The sequence below is a fragment of the Coregonus lavaretus genome, assembly GCF_964263955.1.
Source record: "Coregonus lavaretus genome assembly, chromosome: 28".
Classification (NCBI taxonomy): Eukaryota; Metazoa; Chordata; class Actinopteri; order Salmoniformes; family Salmonidae; genus Coregonus; species Coregonus lavaretus.
This window is the reverse complement of record NC_140015.1, coordinates 37476762-37503271: the sequence shown is the minus strand read 5'-3', so window position 1 is coordinate 37503271 and position 26510 is coordinate 37476762. Positions and strand designations below refer to the sequence as shown.

Here is a 26510-nt window from a genome sequence, read left to right as displayed (position 1 = left end):
TTCATTTATTTTTATTTCACCTTTATTAAATCAGGTAAGCCAGTTGAGAACAACTTCTCATTTACAACTGCGACTTGGCCAAGATAAAGCAAAGCAGTGCGATAAAAACAACAACAACACAGTTACATATGGGATAAACAAAAAGTTCAGTCAATAACACAATAGAAAAATCGATATACGTTACAAGTTATGGAGGAAAGGCAATAAATAGGCCATAGTACTAAATAAATACAATTTGGTCCTCTGTAGCTCAGCTGGTAGAGCACGGCGCTTGTAACGCCAAGGTAGTGGGTTCGATCCCCGGGACCAGCCATACACCAAAAGAATGTATGCGCGCATGACCGTAAGTCGCTTTGGATAAAAGCGTCTCCTAAATGGCAAATTATTATTATTATTATTAACATTGGAATGACAGATATGCAGAAGGTGATGTGCAAATAGAGATAATGGGATTCAAATAATTAAAATAAATAACAATATGGGGATGAGGTAGTTGGGTGGGCTAATTACAGATTGGCTGTGCAGTGATCGGTAAACTGCTCTGACAACTGATGCTTAAAGTTAGTGAGGGAAAACCAACTAACCCGAGTGGCGCAGTGGTCTAAGGCACTGCATTACGTTCTATTCCTGTGGTACAGTTGACAACCATGGCATGTTATTCCCATCACTCTCTGTTGACCTCGGCCTAATCACATGGATCCTCTCAGTATCCCTCACCCTGGAACCATCTTCCTCTACTACTCTCTCCACTGCGTCAGCATACGACACCTTCTGCACTACTCTGATCCTGGCAACCTCAACCTGTCTTTCTCTCACCGGACACCTCTGATCTCCAGCACCATGGGTACCCCTACAGTTTACACACACAACTTATTCCATCAATACTACACATTCCTTTGTCTCAGGTCCTCCTGCACACTTCTCACATCTAGGAATCTCCCTGCTACACACTGCTGGAAGGAGGTAGTCTTCTTCTTCAGTGGGGTTTATCGGCAGTTTTCATCCAACGTTATGGTGCATTACCGCCACCTACTGTACAGGACTGTGGGCCAGAGACAGGGAGAAACTAAAGTCTACCTGGCAGCCCTGTTACTCTTAAAAAATATAAAATATTTGAGACTATATCTAATGACGTTCTACTCAATATACTCTAAACTAATTTCCTGTATCCCCTTCTCCCTCATACTAGATCTCATCCTCTCTTTCCCCCTGATACTGCCCACACTGCAGCAATACATGCTCCACGGTCTCTGTTTCCTGACAATAATCACACTTTCCTATCACATTTAATGTCTTATTCAACTGGCTGTGTCTCACCCTTAATCTTGTAAAAATAGCCTCCTCTCTTCTGTCCCTTCCTGTTGTCGTCCCCGAATTTCCTCTGTACTTGAAATAAATGCCTTCCCTTAGTATATCTCTATTCCACTGCTCCTGCCATTTCTGCACCATCACTGTATATTTCAGTCTTTGTGCCTCTGCCTTGCTCATTGAAACATCAACATCAACATCCCCACTACTAAGTGCTTGTTTAGCCAGTTCATCTACTGCCTCGTTCCCTTCCACCCCCACATGGGCTGGGACCCAAGAAAAATTGTATCTGTATACCCATCTGTTTAATCGTGCCATGGGTTTGTAGCCCCTCATAAAGCAGGTCTTGTCTGCTACGTGAGCTAAATGACTGGAGACTCATTACCACTGCACATGAATCAGAGCAAATAACTACTCTGTCTTGTTTGTCTTCCTCCACCCAATGCAAGGCCAACAGTATGGCCATCAGCTCTGCCGTATATACAGCCAGATGATCTGTAATACGTTTCCTGACTTCCACCCCACATTCCTGCACTACAAATGCTGACCCAGTACATCCTGTCCTTGGATCTTTTGAACCATCTGTGTAAATGGCTACAAAATCCTGATACATAGTTTCCAGACGTCTCTTAAAGAAATCAGAAGGATCAACACCCTCCGTATCTTCCTGCAGTCTCTCCAACACTTCTAGATCAACTACTGGAGGCGGGAGAAGCCATGGTGGATTTACAGGAATAACTACCATTGGACTAAACTCCCTTCCACACAGTCCCATTTCCTACTCCTAGGTATTACCCCCCCACCCCCACCCCCCCAAAGCTTGTGTTCTGTCTTTGCTATTGTTCCCAGCATGCCTGTAAAATCCCTTTCGAAGGATGAGACACCCCATGTCCTTGTAGGTTGACCCAATAATTCATTGCCAGCTGCTGTCTCCTAATCTGCAATGGCATATCCCCCATCTCTACCTGTAATGCAGCCACTGGGGACGTCCGAAACGCCCCACTGCATATTCTGAGTCCTTGCCCCTGTATGGCATCTATTCTTTCCAGTGAGGTCCAGGCTGCCGAACCAAATGCTATACTGCCATAGTCTAATACAGATCGGATCAATGCTACATACATGGTCTTCAATGAGGAATGCCCAGCCCCCCACTGCTTCCGCGTCAGACAGCGCATCCCATTTAGCACCTTCTTACACTTTCCCACCACTCTCTCAATGTGTTCTGCCCAGGTCAGTCTAGTGTCAAAGTATACCCCAAGGAACCTGAAGGCCCCCACCCTCTCCAAGTTTCTTCCATATAACCTCAAGCATACCTCATCTCCCACCTTCCTCCTGGTAAAGAACCCTGTTTGAGTTCTCTCTACAGAGAACCTGAATCCCCACATTAATGCCCACCGCTCTACCTCATCAATTGCTTGCTGTACCTTCCTGACTCTGTATGGCACATTTCTTCCCCTCTTCCATAAGGCCTCATCATCTGCAAATAACGACCTCCCTATATCTGGCTGTACCTGAGAGTAAACATCATTGATCATGATTGAGAACAACAGAGGACTAATCACACTCTCATGTGGTGTACCGTTATCCACCAAGTAGCTGCCTGATAAAGACTTCCCCACCCTCACCTGATAGACCTTCCGAACAGGAAATCCTTTATCCAGTTGTACGTTCTTCCTCCTACCCCCATAATATCAAGCTTGATTAACAACCCCTCCTTCCACATCATATCATACGACTTCTCCACATGAAAAAAGACAGCTACAACAGTCTCCTTGTTCACCTGAGCCTTCATGACCTCTGCTTCTCAGCAGAGCACTGGATCCATAGTTCCCGTACCCTTCCTGAACCCACTCTGATGTGGCTATACTATATACTCTGCTTTACAGGAAGTAAGTTACCCTCTCCGTAATCATATGTTCCATAATCTTACATACATGTGATGTTAAAGCTATTGGCCAATAGCTTGTTGGCTTCATTGTATAGGAGGTAGTCAAGGAAGGTAGTTTGTGTTTATACAGGAAGTACCACCCCCACTTACCGTCAACCAATCATGTCAATATCGAGCTATACAAGCTCGACAGTCTTAAAACTCAGAAATGAGTTACCTTTGGCTCGTTCAGCCATCCCTATGGGACAAAATTAATGGGGAAAAATGTGGGTTTTGGAATATATGCAGAAAATAAGGTTAGCATAGGAGATCTTATACCTTTTGTTCTATGAAATAATAGCAGTTGGTTAATATGACCTTTATGAATTATGAACCCTTAATGTGATTTATATGCTTTTTTTATGAGATAAATTATGTATGCTGACATTGTCATAGGGTAAAACCCCTATGGGAAAACTGAATGGGATGGAGGGATAGATAGAAATAGTGATAACACACAGAAAGCTACCATTGCTGCAATGATAGAACACATTTTACCCTCTAGGGACATAGATCTTTAAAAATAATCACTAAGGGACATTTTCACCCTAAGTGAGCCCCCTAGCTCGTTGACTATAAGGTCTACAGATTAATTCAGTAAATGTTTTATCAATGTGTGTGTGTGTGTGTGTATGATTGTACAGGTGTGTATATTTTAGATGTGTTTGTATTGTTGTGTATTGTTAGATATTACTGCACTGTTGGAGCTAGGAGCACAAGCATTTCTACACCCGCAATAACGTCTGCTAAATACAGTACCAATCAAAAGTTTGGACACACCTGCTCATTCAAGGGGATTTCTTTATTTGTGCTATTTTCTACATTGTAGAATAATAGTGAAGACATCAAAACTATAATTTGTTTTTCAACAGGACAATGACCCAAAACACACCTCCAGGCTGTGTAAGGGCTATTTGACCAAGAAGGAGAGAGATGGAGTGCTGCATCAGATGACCTGGCCTCCACAATCACCCGACCTCAAACCAATTGAGATGGTTTGGGATGAGTCGGACCGCAGAGTGAAGGAAAAGCAGCCAACAAGTGCTCAGCATATGTGGGAACTACTTCAAGACTGTTGGAAAAGCATTCCAGGTGAAGCTGGTTGAGAGAATGCCACGTGTGCAAAGCTGTCATCAAGGCAAAGGGTGGCTACTTTGAAGAACCTCAAATATAAAATATATTTTGATTTGTTTAACACATTTTTGGTTACTACATGATTCAATATGTGTTATTTCATAGTTTGTCTTCACTATTATTCTACAATAAATAAAAGATATAAAAAATTAAGAAAAACCCTGGAATGAGTAGATGTGTCCTAACTTTTGACTGGTACTGTATGTGTATGCAAGCAATACAATTTGATGATTAGAGTGTGTGTTTGTGTGTGAGTACAAGTGCATAGGTTTGTGTGTGTGGGTTTGCAATTGGTGGAGTGTGGTATGTGCATTAACATTAGTGAAGTAATACATAAAAAATTGGTTTAGGTGATATTACATGATCGGTTGAAGTCATTGTTATTCATCCAAAAAAAGGTTACTCACCTGATAATGTAACTTATTACATTAAATGGAAAAGTTATTACTATGACAATTCAACATTTTATATTACCTGACAAGATATTACATTTACCAGTTTTTTTCCATTACAAATCTAAAAGTTATTACATTAACCGTTGTTACAAGACACAGTATTCATAGTTCTTGCCTTGACCTCATAGATATTATTATCCAATGAATCATAGATTAGTTTTAGGAGCATTTTAATCAATTTAGATAATGATTATAAAAATATCAAATTAAAGTGATAACTTCTTGTTTAGAAGATAATGGATTGAATTTATTGATCAATTGAATACATGAATATACACCTATTGTTGAAACATTATTCTACATAATGACATTTAATAATAATGGTATCATGAGTATATGAAAGAAGACACAATTATCAACATCCCCCCAACACACACAGGTTCACTATGACATTTTCTATGATAGCATTTATCCATTTAGATCCCAATGAGTGATATTACATAGAGACAGGGGAGACCTGATCCTAGATCAGAGCTGCATATTATGCTCCACAGAGGTTACCATGGTGATCAGAATAAGTAACCTGATTTAAGAATGGGAGATGGATATGACTGTTCACTAGATGTTTTCTATTGATCCTTTATTTAGGGATCTGGAACCGGATTGGAAGGAGATGAAATACGTCATTTTTGTGATTTTTGGTGTTTTCTCATTGGCCCTAAATGAACAAAGCTCTTCCCACATATACCTATCTAAGGGTTCTCTCTAGTATGTGTTCGCGGGTGTGAATTCAGTCTAAGGCTTCTCTCCTGTGTGTATGCGCTGGTGTATAGTCAGATGTACTGATTGAGCAAAGCTCATCCCACACTGATCACAGCTATAAGGTTTCTCTCCTGTATGTGTTCGCTGGTGTGAATTCAGACTCCCTGAATGACTGAAGCTCTTCCCACACTGACCACAGCTATAAGGCTTCACTCCAGTGTGTGTTCGCTGGTGTGAATTCAGATTCCCTAATTGACTGAAGCTCTTCCCACACTGACCACAGCTATAAGGCTTCTCTCCAGTGTGTGTTAGCTGGTGTGAATTCAGGTTCCCTGAATGCCTGAAGCTCTTCCCACACTGACCACAGCTATAAGGCTTCTCTCCTGTGTGTATGCGCTGGTGGCAAGTCAGATGTACTGATCGAGAAAAGCTCTTCCCACACTGATCACAGCTATAAGGCTTCTCTCCTGTGTGTATGAGCTGGTGTCTAGTCAGATGTACTGATTGAGCAAAGCTCTTCCCACACTGATCACAGCTATAAGGCTTCACTCCAGTGTGTGTTTGTAGGTGTGAATTCAGATTCCCTAATTGCCTGAAGCTCTTCCCACACTGATCACAGCTATAAGGCTTCTCTCCAGTGTGTGTTCGCTGGTGTGAATTCAGATTCCATAAATGACTGAAGCTCTTCCCACACTGACCACAGCTATAAGGCTTCTCTCCAGTGTGTGTTCGCAGGTGTCTAGTCAGCTGTGCACAGCAAGCAAAGCTCTTTCCACACTGATCACAGCTATAAGGCTTCTCTCCTGTGTGTGTTCGCAGGTGTCTAGTCAGCTCTTCTGAGAAAGCAAAGCTCTTTCCACACTGACCACAGCTATAAGGCTTCTCTCCTGTGTGTGTTCGCAGGTGTCTAGTCAGCTCTCCTGAGAAAGCAAAGCTCTTTCCACACTGACCACAGCTATAAGGCTTCTCTCCAGTGTGTATTCGCTGGTGTGAATTCAGGCTCCCTGATTGACTGAAGCTCTTCCCACACTGATCACAGCTATAAGGCTTCTCTCCTGTGTGTATGCGCTGGTGTATAGTCAGATGTATTGATCGAGAAAAGCTCTTCCCACACTGATCACAGCTATAAGATTTCTCTCCAGTGTGTATTCGCTGGTGTGAATTCAGGCTCCCTGATTGACTGAAGCTCTTCCCACACTGATCACAGCTATAAGGCTTCTCTCCTGTGTGTATGCGCTGGTGTATAGTCAGATGTACTGATTGAGCAAAGCTCTTCCCACACTGATCACAGCTAAAAGGTTTCTCTCCAGTGTGTGTCAGCTTGTGTATGTTTAGAGCTCTCAAAAAAGCAAACCATTTCCCACAATCAACGCAGGGGTAAGGCCTCTCCCCTGTATGAATTCTCTGATGGCATTTTAAGGTTTGAGAGGCAGTGAAACTCTTCCCACAATGAGAGCAGCAGTACGGTTTCTCTCCGTTGTTAATCCGCTGTTGAATTATGACTCCACTCCGGCTTCTGAAACTCTTCCCACAGTCAGAAGACCAGTGGTTAGGTTTCTTCCTTGTATGTCTCTGCTGGTGTTTCTTGAGATGTTCGGATCTGGAGAGACATTTCTCTGTCTGGTCAGCAACATGATGTGGTTGAGGCGCCCCAGATGATAAGCCCCTCCCACTGAGAGAACGACGGTTTGGGGTGTCCCCTGTGAAAAAAAGACATTGAATAACTAGGTTTTGGAAATATGGGTCCATAAACAAATACTATAACAATGTTCATAAATGTGTTATTTAGCAGACACTTTTATCCAGAGCGACTTAAAGGAGCATTTAGGGTTAAGTACCTTGCTCAAGGGCACAGACAGATTTTCCACCTAGACAGCTCAGAGATCCAAACCAGCAACCTTTCAATTTGTGGCCCAACGCTCTTAACCACTAGATTACCTGCCGCCCTTATTATCAATATACAGTGAGGGAAAAAAGTATTTGATCCCCTGCTGATTTTGTTCGTTTGTCCACTGACAAAGAAATGATCAGTCTATAATTTTAATGGTAGGTTTATTTGAACAGTGAGAGACAGAATAACAACAAAAAAATCCAGAAAAACACATGTCAAAAATGTTATAAATTGATTTGCATTTTAATGAGGGAAATAAGTATTTGACCCCCTCTCAATCAGAAAAATGTCTGGCTCCCAGGTGTCTTTTATACAGGTAACGAACTGAGATTAGGAGCACACTCTTAAAGGGAGTGCTCCTAATCTGTTTGTTACCTGTATAAAAGACACCTGTCCACAGAAGCAATCAATCAGATTCCAAACTCTCCACCATGTCCAAGACCAAAGAGCTCTCCAAGAATGTCAGGGACAAGATTGTAGACCTACACAAGGCTGGAATGGGCTACAAGACTGTCGCCAAGCAGCTCGATGAGAAGGTGACAACAGTTGGTGCGATTATTCGCAAATGGAAGAAACACAAAATAACTGTCAATCTCCCTCGGCCTGGGGCTCCATGGAAGATCTCACCTCGTGGAGTTGCAATGATCATGAGAACGGGGAGGATTCAGCCCAGAACTACACAGGAGGATCTTGTCAATGATCTCAAGGCAGCTGGGACCATAGTCAACAAGAAAACAATTGGTAACACACTACGCCGTGAAGGACTGAAATCCTGCAGCACCCGCAAGGTCCCCCTGCTCAAGAAAGCACATATACAGGGCCGTCTGATGTTTGCCAATGAACATCTGAATGATTCAGAGGAGAACTGGGTGAAAGTGTTGTGGTCAGATGAGACCAAAATCGAGCTCTTTGGCATCAACTCAACTCGCCGTGTTTGGAGGAGGAGGAATGCTGCCCATGACCCCAAGAACACCATCCCCACCGTCAAACATGAAGGTGGAAACATTATGGTTTGGGGGTGTTATTCTGCTAAGGGGATAGGACAACTTCAACGCATCAAAGGGACGATTGACAGGGCCATGTATCATCAAATCTTGGGTGAGAACCTCCTTCCTTCAGCCAGGGCATTGAAAATGGGTTGTGGATGGGTATTCCAGCATGACAATGACCCAAAACACACGGCCAAGGCAACAAAGGAGTGGCTCAAGAAGAAGCACATTGAGGTCCTGGAGTGGCCTAGCCAGTCTCCAGACCTTAATCCCATAGAAAATCTGTGGAGGGAGCTGAAGGTTCAAGTTGCCAAACATCAGCCTCGAAACCTTAATGACTTGGAGAAGATCTGGAAAGAGGAGTGGAACAAAATCCCTCCTGAGATGTGTGCAAACCTGGTGGAAAACTACAAGAAACGTCTGACCTCTGTGATTGCCAACAAGGGTGTTGCCACCAAGTAAGTCATGTCTTGCAGAGGGGTCAAATACTTATTTCCCTCATTAAAATGCAGATCAATTTATAACATTTTTGACATGCGTTTTTCTGAAATTTTTTGTTGTTGTTATTCTGTCTCTCACTGTTCAAATAAACCTACCATTAAAATTATAGACTGATCGTGTCTTTGTCAGTGGGCAAAAGTACAAAATCAGCAGGGGATCAAATACTTTTTTCCCTCACTGTACACTCAGTGGCCAGTTGATTAGGTACACCCCCCCCCCCCCCTCCATTCACAAAATTGGATCGACAATTAACTGGCCATTGAGTGTTTTACTGTTTATAAATCAATTAACAGAAGTTGCAGAAGCAGATTGTAGTCTAATCCACACACCCCATTGTTCTTACTTGATGAAATCAAATCTCCATCACCCTCCTCGTGTCCTTCTCTTACAGTTCCACTCTGCCCTGGTGTTTTCCTGCAGTCGACCAGCCACACAGACACCCTCTTCAGACCCAGCAGTAAGGCTCTACCAGGAGAGATGTGACCAGGGGACTCTGGCAGGGTGGAGGGGGACGGGCTAGCTCTGTCCTGTTGACCGCAGAAAGTATTGTACATAGAATATCATTAGACCAAACATTTGGTTACTTTAGTCTAAATCTCAGATTGATTGGGTGCATCCTTAAAATATCTCCTTTCTCCTGAAGTGTGCAATCGTTCATTACTTTCCACAAATGTACAGTTTTTTTCAAATCACTTTTTGAAAGATGCTAACACCTGCGAAATCATGATTTGTTCAAATAACCAGTGAGGAAAAACCTAAACACCTGAACTACTGCTACTCATTATCCCACTATTGGATCATGTTGAGAAAAATGTCAGTCTTATAGTTTCAGTATCCTTATACAATACATGAATAGAAGAAACCATCAGATATAGGGGTATTGTGGCATGTAGCAGAAGCCTACAGTAAAAAGGTATTGGTGTAGCCTGGTGCAATTTCTGCCCTATGAAACATTACTCAAGATCAACTTTAGCTGAAGAAGGATAATGTAGTTTTTTCAGCCAAATCCATATATTATTTGGTTTTACCTTCCAACCTAAATTCATTTAATGTCAATTCATACAGTTTTCAAACTGTACGTAAAGTAGACACTATACAATTTTGTCTTTGTAGTTCCGTTTTTAGCAGTTTGATGAAATTATAGTTAAATGTTTTGTTAACAAATGTCAGGAAAATATTTTCAAAAGTAATTGATTGAAAATGGCCTAAGAGTTTTGAAACCTATTTTTGTGCTTAAAGTTCTGAAAATGTACCACATACTTGTGAAAATCGCAACTAACAGAAAAGTCATGTGCTAGTGGGAGTATCCACCATATGTTCTATACCAATAATTTCCTTTAAACCAGTGAAGAGAAAGTGCACATTTTGGGAGGAAGGAAAGATAATGAGGGATTCGATAACATAGTATCTAGGCAGAAGTGGAGCTAGTGTGAGGGCCATGTGGGCGACTAAAATAATAATAATACATGTAAGCCTACCAACAAACAAACACATTATGTAACACTATAGAACATTATGTAACACTATAGAACATTATGTAACACTATAAAACATTATGTAACAATAAGAACATTATGTAACACTATAAAACATTATGTAACACTATAAAACATTATGTAACACTATAGAACATTATGTAACAATAAGAACATTATAGAACATTATGTAACACTATAGAACATTATGTAACACTATAAAACATTATGTAACACTATAGAACATTATGTAACACTATAAAACATGTAACACTATAAAACATTATGTAACACTATATAACATTATAGAACATTATGTAACACTATAGAACATTATGTAACACTATAGAACATTAATTAAACACTATAAAACATTATGTAACACTATAGAACATTATGTAACACTATAGAACATGTAACACTATAAAACATTATGTAACACTATATAACATTATAGAACATTATGTAACACTATAGAACATTATGTAACACTATAGAACATTATGTAACACTATAAAACATTATAGAACATTATGTAACACTATAAAACATTATGTAACACTATAAAACATTATGTAACACTATAAAACATTATGTAACACTATAGAACATTATGTAACACTATAGAACATTATGTAACACTATAGAACATTATGTAACACTATAAAACATTATGTGACACTGTAGAACATTATGTAACACTATAAAACATTATAGAACATTATGTAACACTATAAAACATTATGTAACACTATAAAACATTATGTAACACTATAGAACATTATGTAACACTATAGAACATTATGTAACACTATAAAACATTATGTGACACTGTAGAACATTATGTAACACTATAAAACATTATGTAACACTATAGAACCTTATGTAACACTATAGAACCTTATGTAACACTATAGAACCTTATGTAACACTATAGAACCTTATGTAACACTATAGAACCTTATGTAACACTATAGAACATTATGTAACACTATAGAACATTATGTAACACTATAGAATATTATGTAACACTATAGAACATTATGTAACACTATAAAACATTATGTAACACTATAAAACATTATGTAACACTATAAAATATTATAGAACACTATAAAACATTATAGAACATTATGTAACACTATAGAATATTATGTAACACTATAAAACATTGTAACACTATAAAATATTATAGAACACTATAAAACATTATAGAACATTATGTAACACTATAAAACATTATGTAACACTTTAGAACATTATGTAACACTATAGAACATTATGTAACACTATAGAACATTATATAACACTATAGAACATTATGTAACACTACAAAACATTATGTAACACTATAGAACATTATGTAACACTACAGAACATTATGTAACACTATAAAACATTATGTAACACTACAGAACATTATGTAACACTATAGAACATTATGTAACACTATAGAACATTATGTAACACTATAAAACATTATGTAACACTATAAAACATTATGTAACACTATAAAACATTATGTAACACTATAGAACATTATGTAACACTAGAGAACATTATGTAACACTAGAGAACATTATGTAACACTATAAAACATTATGTAACACTATAAAACATTATGTAACACTATAAAACATAATGTAACACTATAGAACAATATGTAACACTATAGAACAATATGTAACACTAAGGAACATTATGTAACACTACAAAACATTATGTAACACTATAGAACATTATGTAACACTATAGAACATTATGTAACACTATAAAACATTATGTAACACTATAAAACATTATGTAACACTATAGAACATTATGTAACACTATAAAACATTATGTAACACTATAGAACATTATGTAACACTATAAAACATTATGTAATACTATAGAACATTATGTAACACTATAGAACAGTATGTAACACTATAAAACATTATGTAACACTATAAAACATTATGTAACACTATAGAACATTATGTAACACTACAGAACATTATGTAACACTATATAACATTATGTAACACTATAGAACATTATGTAACACTATAGAACATTATGTAACACTATAGAACATTATGTAACACTACAAAACATTATGTAACACTATAGAACATTATGTAACACTATAGAACATTATGTAACACTACAAAACATTATGTAACACTAAGAACATTATGTAACACTATAAAACATTATGTAACACTATAGAACATTATGTAACACTTTAAACATTGTATAACACTATAAAACAATTTAACACTATAAAACATTTAACAATATAAAACACTATAGAACATTATGTGACACTATAAAACATCATTTAAAAAGATGCACTATGCAGAAATTGCTCCACAATTTCCTGGTTGCTAAATTTTTTACAGTTCGCCTAATTTCAGTTTATGTGACCAAACAAGCAAGTACAGAGTAGATAATCATTGTAGCATCTAAACCGCTGTGAAATATATTTTCCATAACCCAAACGATTGTATTTTCAGCTGTTTGAAGCTGGTGTACAAAACAAAAAGTAAAATAATCTAAATCTGTTTGTCACACATAATATACACGCAAACAATCATTCGTTCATTTCATCAAACAGACGAGTCATTCATACTTTAAAATGCAATCAAGCATTTTAGTTTTAAAATTAAAATAAAAGTAACAAAGGGAACTTTGAATAAATAAACCGCAATTCACAGTTTTTAGTCTTCGCTGTAATAAAGGCTTTATATATTTTTTCTTTAGAATATACACTTATCACATATTTAGTGTTGTTTACACAGCTCCAAATGGTGATAAAGAAATATACATCTAACAGCACCTGTTTGGCACACACCATAGCGTGCTTGCTGCTTTTTCAGGATCTGCAGTAGTTTAAAAAAACTAAGTAAAATGTCTTCCACACATCTGACTTCCCCGTTCCCTCCTGAGCAACCAGTAAACATTCCCCTGTTTTTCATGTCCTCTGGATCAATTTTGCTGTGTTACTGTGTTCTGAGTTTTATAACCAATTTATGGATGTGTTTATGATAGGCTATAGGTCAGGCCCTACTGGTCACGTGCATTCAATGCATCCCTGTTTCACGTAAAGAGAGCAAGGGTTGTGGCTGAGGGAATAGGGATTTTTTTTTCTAAACAAATGAGGGACTTTGGTAACAACTTTTCAGTCAGAGAAACAAGTAAGGAATGAAATGTGGTGCCCGTTCGCTGCAGCAGGGAGGAGAGAGATTACCAACGTGTGCCACTTATCGGACTCCCTCGAGTCATTTGTGTGTCTTAATTATTTCATTGAACACTGCGCTTAAAGCATCAGCCAAGCTCAGTGCATATAGTTGATTTTATTCAATGACATAGGGTGTATCTATTTTTGGAAAAATACAAGTTTTGACATTTCAACCAATTTCTTGGTCGAAAGAACAGACTACTCTTGGTTGACCCATATTTTTTTTTAGTCGGGGACAGCCTTAAGTACAATTGACCAACATTGCTACTGTTGTAGGTCAAATCTGTGTGCTGGATAACTTTGGTTGAGAATGGGTGGAGTAGGGATTGTGGTGCTCATGTGAATATCCTTTGTTTTTCAGCTTCACACCAATGCCTACTTCTCACTTAAAACATAGTTGTTTTGTTTTAAATTTCTATGATTTTTACACTGTAAGGTTATTTTCTGTTAAAGGTACATTATAGCGTAGAACCCCGTATTATTGGCATATTCAACAGCGTTTAAGAAATATATTACCTTCAACAGTGTTATCTTGTGATCAAGCCATCAATGTTTTGTCAATATTGGTGTGTTAAAAATGTTAGCTAATGGGTTTGCAATTAGCATTTTTGACATTTCAGTGGAAATACTGTTATCAGCTTTTTGATAAGCGGTTTAGCAAAAAAATACGTCCCTATTATCGGCATACCGCCCCCAGTTATTGGCCACCTTACTATATTGTTCAATTACAAGATATATCCGTTTAATTTTGTTGAAAAAAGAGATACCAACCTCGTAACCGAAGTGTTTACTATATAGTTGACTAGTTGGCTAGCCTTCCGGTAAAAAAAAAAAATCACTTGCCTGTCAACTTTTCATTGCGTAGCCCGGTGTGCCCTCCTGTGGACTCTTAAAAAATGGTTCTTCACCAACATATTCAGTGTTGTAACCAAATAATTTCTCATAATTTGTTTTACAGATTAATCTTATGTTTTGAGAAAGTAGATAACAGTTGAATACTAAAATATGAGTTAATAATTTACATCAAATAAAACTTTAATTTCAGTTATGTGCATTGACATAAACAATGAAAACACTGTTGGAGTTTGTGTTGCAGAGGTGCCATGGAAAGTAAAGGAAGAAATACACAAGATGGGTTGAATAAATATATATAATATATTTTAGACATTTTTTGTACAAATAAATAATTTTATATTAACACAAACAAAACAAACAATTCAATCTTGACCTCCATCCCTATATTGTCACAAAAATCACAATAGGAATCCAGCTCCACCGCTACCTCTGGATCCCACTGCACACACCTGCAGTGGAACCAGTGCTGGCAGAAGTCACAGCACACCCATGGCACCTCGGATCTACACTCCTGAGGGGAGCTTGCAGGCGGATAATGCTGTGCTTGCTCCCCGCAGCAAGCACAGCAGGTGGTGTCTTCTTTTGTAAAAAATAAAATAATAATACAAATTGATTAATATGGTTTGGAAAATGTAGAAGTTCTTCAACAATAGTAATTTATACAACTGAGAGAGAGAAAAACAGATTATGAAGTACCTGAGAGTGGTGCCATGGATGGCGTGACAGATGTAACCGGTGTAGCTTTTCTCTTCCTTTTCTGTGCTGCAGTTTGAGAAAAAGTAGTGTTAGACAGAGCATGTTGCATGAAAACCCTTTTCAACTTTTTTACATCAATACCTCTGGAGGAAGTTGCAGAGGCTTTGGAAGAGGTGGAGATGACTTGAGGGCTGGTGCTATGGACTGTAGATATGTAAAGAGAGATTTTATTTTATATTGCTGTTTTATAAAAACAGATAACAGTCATTTGTTCGTAATTTAACAGTGTTTACCTGTGGAGGTGGCGGTATTCAAATTGCAGGGACACCAGACGAGGCTGCTATGGTGGTGTGACCAGGGGAGACGCAGAAGGCAGTTGGTCCAGAGGAGGCCGTGTTGATGGTGACAGACATGGGGGGTGGTGTGCATCGTGGTGGTGGTGGACAAAACCGCCGCCGATGGCTTGGAAGAGCTGGTGTTTGTAATGGTGGGGTTGAGGGGCCGACGATGGTGTGGCCGGGAGAGTAGGCACGTGGCCTTCTTCTGCAGCTGGGGACTCAGGCGGTTCCTACAGGTGTTGCACACTGGGAGGCACTGGCAGTGGTGATGCAGTTGTCAGGAGTGGCTCCAGCAGGGTGTCCAGCAGAGGCGATGGAGTCAATGGTCACATCCATGGCAGCCCTCTCCTGTGCCCTCTGTGTTCTGAGGGCTGCCCAACGCTCTTTCTCCTCTGCCTCGGCCCTCTCCTTCTCACCCCTCTCGTGCCACTGGCGCATGTATTCCTCCCCGGTGAGGCATGTGGCGACCACAGGGAGTCTTCTGTATCGGTCCAGCCGATACTTCAGGACAGTAAGGATTTGCCCCAGGTCCTTTGCTATCAGCCCCCCCCCCCTCTATTAGGGGGTGCTCTTCTAGAGCTAGGGCTGGGACTGGAGCAGGGGCTGAGGGTCCTCCTGTGGTCACTGGAGAGGAAGTGCTGATGGACGGCACAGTGCTGCTGGTTCCAGGGGAGGCGGTGGTGGGACCCGGGTAGGGACCGAGACGGCATTAAACGGGATCCTTCAATGGCTGAAGGGTCAAAAGGGAGGAGGCCTCACTTCTTAAACCCTTCCACCACATAGCGCATGTCCTTGCATCGCTGGTACGTGTAGCGGAATACTCTGGCAAATTCTGATTTGTTTACCATGTAGGAGTGGTCAAAATGGCTATGGTCTCCAGCTACCTTGGAGAACCCAGCCTTCAAAGGGCCAAAGTATGCCACGCCCAGCAGCTGCAGGACATGGGTGCAGTGTGGTGGAAGACAAAGAAGTATAACCCCTTCCCTTAGTGCCGCCGCGAGCACCTCCGGGTCCATGTGGCGCTTGTGCCCATCGAAGAGGAGAAGGAGAGGGCGCTCTTTCATGGGGGGGGGGCTCCCAGTGTGTAGTGGCCACCGGGGAAACACTTGGGGTAGATGATAAACGGGGGGACGTCCTCCCCAGCTGCGTTGAAGCAGGCCAGCACTGTGATGTGCTCCTTGGTCCCCTGAGCCTAATGGTACACGTGTTTTGCGCCCCGGGGAGCGAGCACTTTGTGCCTGCTCTGGTCGTCGCAGTTATAGATTTGACTGGGTTTCTCACTCAACCCACTCTCCTCCAAGTGCTTTTCATAAGAAGTGAAGAAGGTGTCCATCGTCGGACGTGTGGCACACTCAGCTCTCCCCCTGTCCAGGGTGTCCGGCTCAAGGTCCTGTACTGGCTAGGCCACTACAGGACCTTGAGATGCTTCTTACGGAGCCACTCCTTAGTTGCCCTGGCTGTGTGTTTTGGGTCGTTGTCATGCTGGAAGACCCAGCCACGACCCATCTTCAATGCTCTTACTGAGGGAAGGAGGTTGTTGGCCAAGATCTCGCGATACATGGCCCCATCCATCCTCCCCTCAATACGGTGCAGTCGTCCTGTCCCCTTTGCAGAAAAGCATCGCCAAAGAATGATGTTTCCACCTCCATGCGTCACGGTTGGGATGGTGTTCTTGGGGTTGTACTCATCCTTATTCTTCCTCCAAACACAGCGAGTGGAGTTTAGACCATAAAGCTCTATTTTTGTCTCATCAGACCACACGACCTTCTCCCATTCCTCCTCTGGATCATCCAGATGGTCATTGGCAAACTTCAGACGGGCCTGGACATGCGCTGGCTTGAGCAGGGGGACCTTGCGTGCGCTGCAGGATTTTAATCCATGACGGCGTAGTCTGTTACTAAAGGTTTTCTTTGAGACTGTGGTCCCAGCTCTCTTCAGGTCATTGACCAGGTCCTGCCGTGTAGTTATAATAATAATAAATAATAAGCCATTTAGCAGACGCTTTTATCCAAAGCGACTTACAGTCATGCGTGCATATTTTTTTTTTTTTGTGTGTGTATGGGTGGTCCCGGGGATCGAACCCACTACCTTGGCGTTACAAGCGCCGTGATCTACCAGCTGAGCTACAGAGGACCACAGTTCTGAGCTGATCCCTCACCTTCCTCATGATCATTGATGCCCCACAAGGTGAGATCTTGCATGGAGCCCCAAACCGAGGGTGATTGACCGTCATCTTGAATTTCTTCAATTTTCTAATAATTGCGCCAACAGTTGTTGCCTTCTCACCAAGCTGCTTGCCTATTGTCCTGTAGCTCATCCCAGCCTTGTGCAGGTCTACAATTTTATCCCTGATGTCCTTAAACAGCTCTCTGGTCTTGGCCATTGTGGAGAGGTTGGAGTCTGTTTGATTGAGTGTGTGGACAGGTGTCTTTTATATAGGTAACGAGTTCAAACAGGTGCAGTTAATACACAGTTAATGAATGGAGAACAGGAGGGCTTCTTAAAGAAAAACTAACAGGTCTGTGAGAGACGGAATTCTTACTGGTTGGTAGGTGATCAAATACTTATGTCATGCAATAAAATGCAAATTAATTACTTAAAAATCATACAATGTGATTTTTGTTTTAGATTCCGTCTCTCACAGTTGAAGTGTACCTATGATAAAAATTACAGACCTCTACATGCTTTGTAAGTAGGAAAACCTGCAAAATTGGAAGTGTATCAAATACTTGTTCTCCCCACTGAATATACAGTGGTATATAATGGTAGGTTTATTTGAACAGTGAGAGACAGAATAAAAACAAAAAAATCCAGAAAAACGCATGTCAAAAATGTTATAAAATGATTTGCATTTTAATGAGGGAAATAAGTATTTGACCCCTCTGCAAAACATGACTTAGTACTTGGTGGCAAAACCTGTTGGCAATCACAGAGGTCAGACGTTTCTTGTAGTTGGCCACCAGGTTTGCACACATCTCAGGAGGGATTTTGTTCCACTCCTCTTTGCAGATCTTCTCCTTCATTAAGGTTTCGAGGCAGACGTTTGGCAACTCGAACCTTCAGCTCCCTCCACAGATTTTCTATGGGATTAAGGTCTGGAGACTGGCTAGGCCACTCCAGGACCTTAATGTGCTTCTTCTTGAGCCACTCCTTTGTTGCCTTGGCCGTGTGTTTTGGGTCATTGTCATGCTGGAATACCCATCCACGACCCATTTTCAATGCCCTGGCTGAGGGAAGGAGGTTCTCACCCAAGATTTGACGGTACATGGCCCCGTCCATCATCCCTTTGATACGGTGAAGTTGTCCTGTCCCCTTAGTAGAAAAACACCCCCAAAACATAATGTTTCCACCTCCATGTTTGACGGTGGGGATGGTGTTCTTGGGGTCATAGGCAGCTTTCCTCCTGCTCCAAACACGGCGAGTTGAGTTGATGCCAAAGAGCTTGATTTTGGTCTCATCTCATCTGACCACAACACTTTCACCCAGTTCTCCTCTGAATCATTCGGATGTTCATTGGCAAACTTCAGACGGCCCTGTATATGTGCCTTCTTGAGCAGGGGGACCATGCGGGCGCTGCAGGATTTCAGTCCTTCACAGCGTAATGTGTTACCAATTGTTTTCTTGGTGACTATGGTCCCGGCTGCCTTGAGATCATTGACAAGATCCTCCCGTGTAGTTCTGGGCTGATTCCTCACCGTTCTCATGATCATTGCAACTCCAGAAGGTGAGATCTTGCATGGAGCCCCAGGCCGAGGGAGATTGACAGTTATTTTGTGTTTCTCCCATTTGAGAATCATCGCACCAACTGTTGTCACCTTCTCACCAAGCTGCTTGGCGATGGTCTTGTAGCCCATTCCAGCCTTGTGTAGGTCTACAATCTTGTCCCTGACATCCTTGGAGAGCTCTTTGGTCTTGGCCATGGTGGAGAGTTTGGAATCTGATTGATTGATTGCTTCTGTGGACAGGTGTCTTTTATACAGGTAACAAGCTGATATTAGGAGCACTCCCTTTAAGAGTGTGCTCCTAATCTCAGCTCATTACCTGTATAAAAGACACCTGGGAGCCAGAAATCTTTCTGATTGAGAGGGGGTCAAATACTTATTTCCCTCATTAAAATGCAAATCAATTTATAACATTTTTGACATGCGTTTTTCTGGATTTTTGTTGTTGTTGTTCTGTCTCTCACTGTTCAAATAAACCTGCCATTAAAATTATAGACAGATCATTTCTTTGTCAGTGGGCAAACGTACAAAATCAACAGGGGATCAAATACTTTTTTCCCCTCACTAACTTTTTCGGTGGTCAGCTAGCTAGAAGGGTATCGTTAGTCACAAAACTTACCGTTATTTTCCAGTCCATTTAAATGTTGAGCTCGAGGTGATTTAGTCCTCCAAACGCTAGAGAGTGTCCGAAGTTGGGGGGAAATTAGCTACACATTTCCACATGCAAAGACAGATTTTCTTTGAGCAATCAAGTCTGCCATTGGCAGTTCTATTGTAACCTTTAATTTGGCCTCTGCCAAAAGGTCTGCGCCTTAATGGCACAGGTGATGTGCTTGCATAACTCCCCAAATACAGGTGTGCCAAGCTTGTAGCATCATACCCAAGAAGACTCAAGGCTGTAATCGCTGCCAAAGGTGCTTTAACAAAGTATTGTGTGTAGATTGATGAGGCGAAACAATTATTTGATCCATTTTAGAATAAGGCTGTAACGTAACAAAATGTGGAAAAAAGTGAAGGGGTCCGCATACTTTACAAATTTGATTTAACAAATGTCGGATTGACTAAGTTTGTAGCTGCAACAGATTTGATAATTTCTCACTCTCACATGCACATTTCCATCCATTAGCAACCAATGATGAGCTACCTTTTTTTGTAGCATTTCTGACAACGCTAAGATCTTTTCAGCCGTATCTCAGTTCTATATAAACGGGTCAGCAACAATACAGCTGCTATTAGCTAACATTAGCTTGCTTGTCCAAAGTCCAGCAGCTAGCCTCTGTAGCTAGCTAGCTAACACCAGTTAGCTGAATGCTAGCTAGCTAATGAACAGGCAAAGAAAGGTAGCTAGCTATATTTGTTTATGGAAGGTTTGTTACACAAATAACAAAGCCATTAGGTATTTAGAGCAAGACAACAGCTGACCTCGACACAGAAGGAAGCTAACGATAGCTAGTTCACTTCCAAATGCCAGTCCTAAATATTTCCACAAAACATAGCTAGCTAGCTAGCTATGTACATCAGTTCAAAACCAACACCAAACTTTGGCCAAATTGTCACGCTGCTACCTCACAATGCATGCAATGCAATTGGCTTTTGCAACACTACAAAGCTCTATAGTCCAAGCTATGGTAAGAGCTAGCCATATTTCACTGTCGGACACAACTCAAACTGTAGCTGAGAAAACAAATGCACAAGTAAACAGCATGTTGTGCACTGCAGTGAGCAAATGCATGCCAGCATCAGGACAAACTCACCAGTTTCAAACATCCAGAATACATTCCAGTATGCTCCTTCTCCTGTCTGCTTTACATCTTTATCCAAATCGGTTTAGATCAACAGTGCCAAACTGACAACTCTGCCATTTGACCCGCTTGATTGTTTTTACAGCTCTGATCTGGATGGTGGACTAGCCCATGTGTTGGATATTTGTCAACAACTCTGCAGTGCACGCTATTCCAGTGGTGTGGCGCTTGGGGTGGGAGACAGGGCAAATTTCCCCCAAACCCTGATTTGTATAAATGTATAGGATGCATAACTGCAATGCTTTAGGCTAGAAACGAGCTGTAAAGGGCACAATCCATACTCTATTGTACATGGGGATAGTTTTGTTTAGTTTCTATGGCTGAGTTATATGACCTTCAGGTATTATTAATTCAATGACAACCATTTTCCTTAATTTAGCTTTTAATGGGAATTGAGTCATATTTTACCATGCAAGACCGTCAAAATCAATTGAGCTATTCACCTTCTGAAAACTGCAGACAATTACCTTTGACTATCCATGGTCAATTCTAAACATACTTTAATAGTTAGTTCAAAACTGATTTGAACTATTAGAGGGCAACCGTCTGACTGTATATTCTCGTTTCAATCTGACGTCTAGAATTTGAGTTAGGTAGGCACAGAAAATACACTGATAACTCAATTGCTAAGGATCCTGTTAGAAATCTGGTATATGGTACTCCGTAACAGCTGGACAGCTCATGATGAGAGGTGGGGAGTGTGTTGTGTATCTCCAATCAAGTTGATTTGTGAGTTTTCATCGACATTGGTGTCATAATGGCTTGGATATGATGGTAGGGAGATTTGAATTGAACAGAAATTCTGAATCCAGATGTGTCTTTTAGACAATATCCCACATGGCCATTTCCTATGGTCAAATATGGAATAATTCATTATCCTGAGATATGTGACACTCTATTTTCTCTCTTCATGTTGACAAATACTGACGATGTACACTACCGGTGAAAAGTTTTAGAACACCTACTCATTCAAGGGTTTCTTTATTTTTACTCTTTTCTACATTGTAGAATAATAGTGAAGACATCAACACTATGAAGGAACACATGTAATCATGTAGTAATCAAAAAATATAATTTATATTTGAGATTCTTCAAATAGCCACCCTTTGCCTTGATGACAACTTTGCACACCCTAGGCATTCTCTCAACCAGCTTCACCTGGAACGCTTTTCCAACCGTTTTGAAGGAGTTCCCACCTATGCTGAGCACTTGTTGGCTGCTTTTCCTCCACCCTGCAGTCCGACTCATCCCAAACCATCTCAATTTTGTTGAGGTGAGGGGATTGTGGAGGCCAGGTCATCTGATGCAGCAGTCCATCACTCTCCTTCTTGGTAAAATAGCCCTAAAACAGCCTGGAGATGTGTTGGGTCATTGTCCTGTTGAAAAACAAATGATAGTCCCACTAAGCCCAAACCAGTTGGGATGGCGTATCGCCGCAGAATGCTGTGGTAGCCATGCTGGTTAAGTGTGCCTTGAATTCTAAATAAATCAGAGACAGTGTCACCAACAAAGCACCCCCACACCATAAGACCTACTCCATGTGTTACGGTGGTAAATACACATGTGGAGATCATCCGTTCACCCACACCGCGTCTCACAAAGAAACGGTGGTTGGAAGCAAAAATCTCAAATTTGGACTCATCAGACCAAAGGACACATTTTCACCGGTCTAATGTCCATTGCTCGTGTTTCTTGGCCCAAGCAATCTCTTCTTCTTATTGGTGTCCTTTAGTAGTGGTTTCTTTAAAGCAATTCGACCATGAAGGCCTGATTCACACAGTCCCCTCTGAACAGTTGAAGTTGAGATGTGTCTGTTACTTGAACTCTGTGAAGCATTTATTTGGGATGCAATTTCTGAGGCTGGTAACTCTAATGAACTTATCCTCTGCAGCAGAGGTTACTCTGGGTCTTCCATTCCTGTGGCGGTCCTCATGAGAGCCAGTTTCATCATAGTGCTTGGTTTTTGCGACTGCACTTGAAGAAACTTTAAAAGTTCTTGAAATGTTCCATATTGACTGACCTTCATGTCTTAAAGTAATGACGGATTGTCGTTTCTCTTTGCTTATTTGAGCTGTTCTTGCCATAATATGGACTTGGTCTTTTACCAAATAGGGCTATCTTCTGTATACCCCCCCTACGTTGTCACAACACAACTGATAGGCTCAAACACATTAAAAAGGAAAGAAATTCCACAAATTAACTTTAAAGAAGGCACACCTTATCTCCCTCACTAACTTTAAGCATCAGTTGTCAGAGCACCTTACCGATCACTGCACCTGTACACAGCCCATCTGAAATTAGCCCGCCCAACTACCTCATCCCTATATTATTTATTTTGCTCATTTGTACCCCAGTATCTCTATTTGCACATCTATCATTCCAGTGTTAATACTAATTATAATTATTTTGCACTATAGCCTATTTTATTGCCTTACCTCCATAACTTGCTAAATTTGCACACACTGTATATATATATGTATTTCTGTTGTATTTTTTGACTTTGTTTTGTTTTACCCCATATGTAACTCTGTATTGTTGTTTTTATCGCACTGCTTTGCTTTATCTTGGCCAGGTCGCAGTTGTAAATGAAAACTTGTTCTCAACTGGTTTACCTGGTTAAATAAAGGTGAAATAAAAAATAAAAAAATAAAAAACCTGTTAATTGAAATGCATTCCAGGTGACTACCTCATGAAGCTGGTTGAGAGAATGCCAAGAGTGTGCAAAGCTGTCATCAAAGCAAAGGGTGGCTATTTGAAGAATCTCAAATATAAAATATATTTTGATTTGTTTAACACTACATGATTCCATATATGTTATTTCATAGTTCTGATGTCTTCACTATTATTCTACAATGTAGAAATTAAAAAAATAAAATAAAGACAAACCCTTGAATGAGTAGGTGTTCTAAAACTTTTGACCGGTAGTGTACATTGCAAATCTGTGTTTCTAAAGCACATTTAAGACGTTTCTCTTGGTTGAGGTCCATATATGGATCTTAATATGCTGAAAATAAGGAGGATTTCTGAAGCATTTCTGAGTTTTATTGATGCTTATTTGAGCTGAGGACATGAGGACATGATCAATAATTGGACAAACATTACCTCCATATCATTCTTTGACACTAGCTATCATTGTTGTATTCCCTCTGCATAAACATGAGATAAAAGTACTGTAACTGGTAGCCTAGCAACAAGAATCACGTATTTTCAACTGTGATATGTTTTATTTGGGCGCCACAAATGAGTGTGTAAACGGTGTGGTCGAACTGACATCTGGAGAAATAAAGTGAGAAGGTGTTCAGAAAATACCTCAAAGTTGTTAACCGGTGGCTTCAAAGCCTCTCAATGGCCAATACATAGCATCAGCAATCCAGGGTTTATATACATCGTTGGTGTAGCTTATGCCTAATTATTTCTCCCTGGTTCTGACTTTACCTCCTGGCTGTGCATTGTTTGTATAATCGATCTGTGTACGATAGGCTAGTAGTCTACTTGGATGAAATTACCACCATTAATTATTTTGTCTAGCTGTTCAAATCAAACGCATGGATGTGGAAGAGCAAAGATGATGGAAACTACACCTAGACATTTTATACACCACAGTAAGCATACTGCTCATAAATGTCAACCAAACTTACCCGATCCATCGTGGAAGCTAATGTATTCTTTGTTCGTTTCTTCAAACACAGAAATTAACAGTAAATGTGTACGCTTCAGTTATTTTCTTTATCACTGCGTTCAGATGAAAAGGTAGACCATAACTTTTTAAATATCAAAACTCGATTTAAGTTGTGACAAATAAACGTCTCATGTAGATTAATCTTACATAAGAAAAGTTCCGACAAAAGCATGTGGAATTGTACTTGTTTTGAAAACTCGATGGCGGATGGTAACAAAGAACTTCCTGTTGATGCTTTTCGGCTTCTTCTGTGGTGTTTAAAAGGTGCTGCCACCTACAGTACATAGTCTTCAACACTTCTCTTAAAATGGGAGAGGCGGTTTAGGGAGTCATACATTTTTTTAAAGGAACTGTTTGTATTGCATATATATATATATATATATATATATATATATTAAATTAATGGCAAAAATGTAGGCTATATATCATTCATCTATTTAAACTGTAAATTATTAGGTGTATCACTTTTTATGTGTCATCATCAATTATCATAAATACATTATGTCCACGTGTGGTTGTATTGTATTTGTAAAATTTGGCAAATGAAATAAAATGAAATCCAAGGTATTTATATTAAAAACAAAAAACAGATTATAGCCTCTGGCTGGCTGTGGTTTGCTGGAAGGTGGCAGGCCGAATTTGAGATTAGAGAAATTCCTTGCTCTTGTCTTTCAAATTAGCTCATGGCTAGATGGCTTGCCTAGGGCTTATAGCTGTCCTCTGAATGGAAGACGCAAAAGCGGCCTGCCAAGGGCTTGTAGCAGTCCTATGAGTGCAGGCTAAGAAACTTCTATTAGAAATAAGCCATTTGTTTTTTGGATGACCAAATTCAACACTCTCATTGACATCCATACAAAATCACATTGCTTGGTGGGGAAAAAACAAACGCTACCTGCTGGAGGAAGACAGATTTTCCCTCAAGTTAGGCCTGTCTTTGCCTCTCCTCTCTGACAATGTTCTCGTCGAGAGTCCAGATATTGTTATTGGCTGAGGCCCAGTAAGAATAGCCTCCTAAATAACAGACTGATTACCGATACGCTGTGCAGTGAACCAGTAAAGCCCGATTTATGTTCAATCCGACCACTACAGTGGCGATTTTAGCATGTAAATCTTGGTGGGGCAAACCCCAAAACATTTTGGGGGATGCATGCCAGCAAAGCAACAACACAACACTAAACAATATATTAATTGCACTGTAACATTGACAAATGGTGCCCACAAACAATTAGCGCCTACATAAAGCTGTCCTAACAGCAGATCTTTCTTTTCAGCACCGTGGAGTGAATCCTTACCACGGCAATGCCCGGCTATCAACAGAGCCTTGTCTGGCAACGAAAAAGTTCATTCAGACTCATTTACTGCCTTTAAAAAAAACTGCTGATATGGCTGACTTGCTTAAACAAATGTGGTTTCCACTGACAATTGAGATGTACAAACTATGGCATACGGGAATGAAAAGCGGATGAGAGGCAATCCGTAATTTCATTAAGACAATTAGCAACGTAGTAGTAGTCAATATAAAGAAGGACATAGTCAATATAACTATTTGTTCAGCACTTTTGAAATGTGCAGCGACAGAATTCAGAACATGGGCTGTTCTTACAGTATTCTCCCTGTACACCAAGTCAGACCTTAGGATAAATAACAGGGGTATATAAGCAAACAATGAAAGCTCAATATTCGATGATGACATTTCTCTAAAACAGGCTATAGGCTACATGTACACCACCAAGTCAGAACAGTAGGCTAAGTTATGAGGGGGAACAGGACCAAATTATAAGAAAGAGGCACATGGGCTAATAACAGCTTA

The 26510-nt window shown here is 40.3% G+C and overlaps 1 protein-coding gene and 1 long non-coding RNA gene across 3 annotated transcripts in view; both read right to left on the bottom strand.

The window, feature by feature from the left end:
• Nucleotides 1–4997: 4997 nt before the first annotated feature.
• Nucleotides 4998–26510, bottom strand: part of LOC311104216 (uncharacterized protein) — a 56539-nt gene continuing 35026 nt past the window's right edge. Inside the window, exons 1-3 of one of the 2 annotated variants that reach the window (XM_084145951.1) lie at nt 24660–24915; nt 9251–9434; nt 4998–7226 (exon numbers count right to left, since the gene is read on the bottom strand). In XM_084145951.1, coding sequence (XP_084002077.1) covers nt 5560–7226; nt 9251–9434; nt 24660–24668 — 1860 coding nt within the window. In that variant the 5' untranslated portion in view covers nt 24669–24915 and the 3' untranslated portion in view covers nt 4998–5559. Of the gene's footprint in view, nt 7227–9250; nt 9435–24659; nt 24916–26510 lie in introns of those variants that run through there. The other variant, XM_084145952.1, reaches the window with a different exon arrangement.
• On the bottom strand, nt 14843–16650 carry LOC311103726. Its single transcript, XR_014610117.1, has 3 exons — nt 15453–16650; nt 15160–15363; nt 14843–15042 (listed from the first exon to the last, which is right to left on the bottom strand). It is a non-coding gene; the product is annotated as an uncharacterized lncRNA (long non-coding RNA).